Raw genomic sequence first — 7,366 nt, 5'->3', positions numbered from 1 at the left:
TCTCCTGGATGCCAAATCTGGCCCTCATCAGAGGCCCGCCCTGCACTTGTCTGAGTGCTCCATCCACCCATCACTCGGGGCGACAGACAGGACTGACTGCCCCTCCAACCGCTGGCCCTGCCCTCAGCTTCCTGGGTGAGACTGGCCCAGACTCTGCTGCCAGCTCCGGTCTGGCTGTGACTTCCTGGGACAGGCTCACTGCTGGGCATCAGGAGCCAGAACATCCCTGGGCTGGTCCTCTCTGAACCTCTGCCTCTTCCCCAGTGCCCCTCACAGTGCCAACCACACCAGAGCCTTGCCATGAACCAGTGTCCCCAGGTACCTACCTGTGAGCTTTAGGCCCAGAGCCAACATTCCAGAGCAAGCCCTCAGACCTTCAGTCCCTGAGACCTTCCTGCCCCCTCGGCCCCCAGGGCCCAATGGAGTACTGTTAGCAGACAGAAAGGGTGGCTTTTCTTTTTTATTTGCTGCTTCTGAGGGCCTCTCGTAGATCACAGACTAAGGGATCAACACAGGCAGGGGGAAGGGATCCTACACTGAACCATCAGATCACAATGGTGCCACCCATAGGTTCCCTGACAAGTCCTCTCTGCCAACACTTTAATTGTACTAAAAGGAAGGAAGAAAGGAAGGAAGGAAGGAAGGAAGGAAGGAAGGAAGGAAGGAAGGAAGGAAGGAAGGAAGGAAGGAAGGAAGGAAGGAAGGAAGGAAGGAAGGAAGGAAGGAAAGGAGGGAGGGAGGGAGGGGAGGGAGAGAGAGAGAAAGAGAGAGAGAAAGAAAGAGAGAAAGAAAGAAAGAAAGAAAGAAAGAAAGAGAGAGAGAGAGAAAGAAAGAAAGAAAGAAAGAAAGAAAGAAAGAAAGAAAGAAAGAAAGAAAGAAAGAAAGAAAGAAAGAAAGAAAGAAAGAAAGAAAGAAAGAAAGAAAGAAAGAAAGAAAGAAAGAAAGAAAGAAAGAAAGAAAGAAAGAAAGAAAGAAAGAAAGCAGCCTGGAAACAGGACTTGGAGGCAGCATGCCCCAGTAACTGTCCAAGAGGCGTTCTACTGTGAGTGAAGGATGAGCTCCACAGCGTCCTGGGAGGGACTCCGAGCTCCAGAGTTTCTTGCCACTGGCAAGGCACCCCCGGTTTCCTCGCAAGCCTCGGTCCCTGCAGTTTTGCTCTGTCCAACGCGACTGTTCCGTTGACAGTGGTGGAGGGTTGCTTTGTCCTTTTTAAATTATTATTCTCTGAAGACATCCCTTTGTAGACATCCAGCCACGGGCTCCTCCCAGGCGGAAACCCGTCCTGGCGCGAGATGGCGGGATTAGAGGTGCTGATAGCCCAGTCCGGGGCCCGCGCGCAGGTAACCCCGCGGCCAGGGAAACCTCCCGGCAGAAGGAGCTCCGGGACATCGACGCCAGCTTCCCGCGGGGGGCTGGCCCACGCCCTGCCCCTCGGCCACCGCCCAGGGCCCCTCCAGGAGCGACAACGGGGAGCACGAGGCGCAGCGCGGCGCCCAGAAACTGGGGCCGACGGGCTGGGGTGTGGGGGCGGACAGCGGCGGCTCGGAGCCCGCCTCCCCGGTGCGCGCAGCCTGGCGGTGGCATTCCAGGTGCTCGCAGGGCCAGCGGGGCGCGGGGCTGGCGCGCAGAACGAGCGAGAGCGCGGTGATGCGGTGGATGGCCCGGCGCAGCGTGGCTATCTTGGAGAGCCTCTTGCCGCCCAGGTCGTGGCGCAACGCGCGGCGCAGCGCGTTGAAAGCCTCGTTGTAGTCCAGGATGCGTTTGCGCTCCCTTACGTTGGCAGCCATCCGCCGCGCCTTGGAGCGCACGGGCCGGGTGCGCTTCCTGCTGTTGGCCCCCTCTTCCACTTCGCCCAAACTGCGAGGGGCACCGTTCTCCCTTAGGACCCCGAAATCCCTCCCGGTCCCCAGGCCAGAGATCCCTAAATCCTGGGCAGAGCCCTCGCCCCCTTTCTGATCTCTGAGGCCTGGCCCTGGCCCGCCTTGGTGCATGGCCCTCCCTGCTGCTTGAGCCGCGGTTCCTCCCGGACTCAGGGTCCACCCTCTGAGCAAGCTGGACACTCCGGGACAGGCCCTCACTAGCTGGGCTTTATGGCACCACGTGGCTCCCCGCCCTCCTCTCATTCATCCCCCTCCTTCTGCCTATTACCTGCCTCCAGGTAGTTGACGAGGGAGGATCTGGAGGAAGGAAGCGTGCAGATTCTTGTAGGAGAGGACCAGACGGGCAGCCGGCCACGCCTGGGGCAGTGTCCCCCGCCACCCTGGAGAACTTGTTCTGCTTCACTCTAGGGTTCCACATTCTTCCTCCAACCCCAGTGCCAAATTGAGTGTGCGGGCAGGTGGGCTGGTGGACTCACACCAGGGCTGCTGCGGTCATAGAGTGTTTTCAGAACCTTGCAGGTTCTCGTCAAATCCCATGGACATTCCAGCACTGTCTCTGAGAAAGACGTGACCACCCCAGTGGACCAGGGAGCTGATGTAAAAGAGCCTGCAGGTGACAGACACAGTGAGGGCTGGTTGGGATTCAGGCTCTTCCTAAGGACATATGCACTTCCACAGCTGCCTGTGATATATGAAGAAATGAAGAAATGTAATATATGTGAAATGAAGAAATGCCTGGAAACAGAATAGTGAGAGGCTGTTTTCTCAGCTGGTTCCTGCCATCCCCACAACATATGTGCAGTTGTGCACATTTGCACACAAAGGCTTGCCGGCCAAGCAGGAGGCCATGGAGTTTGGCTATGGGTGTCTGAAAGTCTCTGTCCATACAACGAGCTCCAGTAGCAAGAGATCATTTTCACTGGCCTCAGAGTGGAAGGCAGGACTCAGGTCCAACCCACGCTGCCTGATTCTGATTCCTAAGGGTCATGTTCTATGGCCCTCTCTGCTGCCAGCTCACCCTCCATCCTATACTCATCAGCCCCTCTAGGAAGAGTTGAGTACCGGTCAGTTCATTGCCTAGCACCTCTGAACAGCTCCTGGGCTTAAAGGTGGACAGACCAGGAAGTGCAGGAGAATTTTGCAAACCCAAAAGGACAAGGGCATTTGGTGGGCAGGAAATGTCCGAGCCAGTGACTCTTCTTGAACCTCCCCATTCCGGGAACATTCAGACACACATATGATTCCAGAGAATTCCACTGGAATTCTAGTTCTAATATTGCCAGAACTAGGCTATACTTGAGCGTGTAATGTAATGTAATGTAACCTTGAGCTTGTCCTGTTCCCCTCTGAGTTGCAAACTTCCTTTTCTCTGCAAGGAAGACATCCTCTCTACAAAAGAAGATGGGCAGAACCAGCTACATAGTTTTCAGGCTCTGGTGCAAAATAACAATGTGGAGTCACCCAAAATGATTAAGAATTTGAGGCCAGAGAGTACAGCAGGTAGGGCACCTGCCTGCACCCAGATTCAATTCCTGGCACCACCTATGGTCCACCGAGCCCCCGAGAGTGATTTTCAAGCACAGAGCCAAGATTAAGTCCTGAGCACTACTGGGTGTGGCATAAAAAATCACAATAAAAATTTTTGAATGCGTTAAGCATTAAACTGAATTTAAAACCCTTCTCAGTAGCTGCCCACACCCCATACCCATGCAGCTGAGTGTTGAGTGTGGGGTAGAGCATCACAGGATAATGAGCACAAGCTTTATTCATTAATGATCTTGGGGAATGTTTAGGACCTCAGTCTTCTCCCTGAAAAATGGGAGTGATGGCAACCACAGAATACTCACTGAAATGGAATGTAGGCATCCAGGAACACTGCTTCTGGTTTGCTTAAGTATAACCTCAGCAGAGTATGATAATTCCCAGGCTTCCCCTCCTCTGTGTTCCCAGGGCACCCATGTGTCACTATCAGAAAGAATTAGGTGGTCAATCCCACAACACCACCCCCCTCCTTGCCATCTTCACAAAAGGTGGGTGACGACCCACCCAAGGAAGACTCCCCTTTGCAGTGTATCCCCAGCACAGCCTCAGAGTCTGCCTGGAGCCCTGTAGGTGCTGAGGTGAGGGGGCCGGTCCACTGATAAACATAAGCTCCTTCCAGTGTTACAGTTTCCTCGAGTGAGAAGTCAACAGTCCACCGTGGACAACATGTGCTTGTTGGTAATCATCTTTGCAATGTTGGTAGTGACTTCCATTGAGTGCTTATTATAGGACAGGCACGGTCTAAGTGCTTCATTATCTTGCCCTCAAAACATTCGCTATGGAAAGCCCTGTTATTATAATGCCCATTTTACAGGCTGGAAACTGAGACCTGGAGAGAGTTAAGAAACTTGCCCTAAGACAGAAGGCTGAGCTATGGCTGAGCCAGGATTTCAAATTGGGGAGTGTGGTTCCTATCTGTTGTCCAAGCCTCAGAACCCTCCCAGCTGGGCCTGCGTTCCTGGCATTGTTGAGTTGAAAGAAACTATATTGGGTTGAATGGTTAGCTGGCCACTTTTGACTTTTGTAACCTCGCTTTGTTCTATTTCTGTAACCATGCTTACACCCTTGAGCTATACATAACAATGCACTGTACCTAAGTCCTGTCACATACATCCTGCCATCTGTATGCCGGTCGGCTGATGATCACATACGAGCCTAAAAGATAAGGGAACATCTGACCCGCTCACAGAAGGAGTTACTGAGAACAAAGAACCCAGATAGTGACTCTGGAGGAACCCAGATAGTGACTCCGGAGGAACCCAGATAGTGACTCCAGAGGAGCCCAGATAGTGACTCCGGACACGTGACTGGCCCTGAGCGCAGATAGTGGTTCCGGACACGCGGACCCGGAGATAGTGGCTCCGGATGAGACTACGTGACTACGTGACTGGCCCTGAGGACTCAGACCCTATAAAAAGGCTGCCCTAACTAGCACAGACTGCTGCATCCACCTGAGGTGCAGCCCCAGCATGTTGGTCTGAATAAACTTTTTCTCTTGCAAGAGTCTTCTCGACTATCCCGTCTCCCTCTCTTGCGGCTCCGGTCCCAACATCATAGTGAGCGCCCTGGGCAGTACCAACAGCCTCCACTGACTGCCTCTAGGTGACTGTCCTCTGAAACAAAGGTCAGCAAGATATTCAAATAATTTCGGCCAAGTGTGAACAGTAAAAAAGAACTTGGATGATGAAAAACCTGACAAGGGGTGCTGATGAGGGAGGGTCCCCCAGATGAAGAGAAAGCGTCAAGCAGGAGAAAATAGAGAAGATGAGTTGGAAGCCAGGAGAAGGTTGAGCAGAATCACTGCCTGCCTCCTGGGGACTTGCTGCGTGAGTTAGGCTAGGTTGATTCCAATTCATTCCTGCTGGTGGTTGCTGGGACCAACAGAGCAAGAGAGCAGACCCTGCTGACCCTGCAGGTCTTTGTAATAGGGGATTCTGGGTCAGCCCTGGCTTCCTGCACGCGCATGTTAAGAATGCTCAGGCCTCAACCAGCAATTTCTCAGCAGCTCAACTTCATTCTAGGCTGGGGCCTGCTTTCCCCTGCAGGTTTCCCCTCAGTGCTGCTTCTTCCTATTTTATTTTTAAAGGGGCCTCCCCTCCAGTGACCCTGGGCCTTCTGGTGATACTCAAACTACCACACTAAGAAGGTCCTAGCCATTCTGGAAACATCCAGAGCCACCCTAGAGGTGCTCAAGGGCCAGCAAAGCTTCACCCTGAAGTGCTGGGAGTGCAGGTGTGGGATGCAAGGCCAGGACGGGGAACCTCATGATTTTGCACATGCCAGGCTTGTGCTCCACCCCTGTGAGCCATCTCCTCTGCCACAACTACGTAGCACTGCACTGTCACACTGTTGTCCCATTGTTCACCTATTTGCTCGAGCAGGCACCAGTAACGTCTCCATTGTGAGACTTGTTGCTACTATGTTTGGCATATTGAATACACCACGGATAGCTTGCCAGGCTCTGCCGTATGGGCGGGATACTTTTGGTAGCTTGCCAGGCTTTCTGAGAGGAACGCAGGAATTGAACCCAGGTCAGCTGCATGCAAGGCAAACGCCCTACCCGCTGTGCTACATATCAAGGGTGGTGAGTTGGCTCGAAGGTCTGGAGAGCATGCTATGCATGCTGGAGGCCTGGGTTAGAGCCTCAACATCAAGTGATTCCCCAAGTACTGCTGGGAGTGGCCCCTGAGCACCACCAGGTATGGGCCATAACCTTTTTTAAAATAAAGAATTTGAGAGACCATATTGTGCTTTTGTACATGCTGGTCCACCTCAAGGTCAGTCACTTCGATGTTCCCATTTCTTAGAAAAGTGCCCACAATATGTTTACTGAATATTGAGTAAATAGTACAAGCCTGGATATAAGATATTCATGAAATTTTGTAGATTTAACACCAGTCTAACAGAGAGTTTCTCTACTTAACTTCAACAGACAGTATTGAGCACCTCCTGTGGTATGTAGGTTGGGCAGAGTGCGTCTTTTGTCCATGTAAGGTTCCAGAGTTGGGTCTGCAGCACCAAAAACAGCTACTAAATATCAGGTTCAGTGCCCTAGGCTTTTACGTGTGTTGACAGCCACAAATTAACTTACTATTAAAATATTAAGAAGTAAATTTGGGGCTGGAGAGTTAGTAGAGTGGGTCTGGCACTTACCTGTATAGCAGCTCACCCAGGTTCCATCCCCAGAACCCCAAATGGTCCTCTGAGTCCTGTCAGGAGTAAGCCCTGGGCTCCACTAGGTGTACAACCTCCCCATCCCCGTCTGCAAAGAAATCTTGCCAACAGAAATATTTTAGAATTCTGTATCCACCAATTACCTGGAAGAAATGTGATATGTGATAACTGTGTTGAAGCTGTGATTCTCAAGCAGAGTTGTAGTGCATCTTAAAGTTTCCCAGGCCTGAGCCCGAGCAATAGTACAGTGGGCAAGGTATTTGCCTTGCACGTGGCAGACCCAGGTTCGATCCCCAGGCCCCATATGGTCCCCCAAGCACTTTCAGGAGTGATTCTTGAGGGCAGAGCCAGGAGTAACCCCTGAGCATCACTGGGTGTGACCCAGAAAGCAAAAAAAAAAAAAATTTCCCAGGCCTCTGTCCCCCATATACAGGATTCAAAATTCTGCCTAAACAAGCAAAGTGATTTAAATATTCAGAAAGATATAATTATTCTTCCAGGGTCTGGATCCCTGGTTATTAAAATTTTAGCTTGTATAAGAATGACTGGGTTATATGTATACTCTTTGTGCACTGAAGTTTAAGTGTTATTCATGGATAATTTTGTCTACACACAGTTTTCTTCTTGCACACAAACTTTGGGACACCCCATGCATGCGCTGAATGGCAGGAAAATAAATCCACAGCAACAGCCAAGTGTGAGGCTCAAAAAGAACCAAAGAGCCAAAGAAAATTAGTAAGTAGGGTCCGGAGAGATAGTACAGCGGGTCG

General features: G+C 51.7%; 1 protein-coding gene across 1 annotated transcript; it reads right to left on the bottom strand.

Annotated features, from left to right (window-relative positions):
• Positions 1-1,301: 1,301 nt before the first annotated feature.
• On the bottom strand, positions 1,302-1,991 carry BHLHA9 (basic helix-loop-helix family member a9). The gene has a single exon (XM_004605277.2). It carries the CDS (start codon positions 1,989-1,991, stop codon positions 1,302-1,304), a length of 690 nt encoding a protein of 229 aa, XP_004605334.2.
• Between the last annotated feature and the right edge of the window lie 5,375 nt (positions 1,992-7,366).

This window comes from Sorex araneus, chromosome 3, assembly GCF_027595985.1.
Source record: "Sorex araneus isolate mSorAra2 chromosome 3, mSorAra2.pri, whole genome shotgun sequence".
NCBI classification, from domain to species: Eukaryota; Metazoa; Chordata; class Mammalia; order Eulipotyphla; family Soricidae; genus Sorex; species Sorex araneus.
The sequence above is the reverse complement of the archived record's forward strand: the minus strand, read 5'-3'. Positions and strand labels throughout refer to the sequence as shown.

Coding starts and splice junctions, on each gene's coding strand:
- BHLHA9 (XM_004605277.2), bottom strand. CDS start 1,991: ATGCACCAAGGCGGGCCAGGGCCAGGCCTCAGAGATCAGAAAGGGGGC.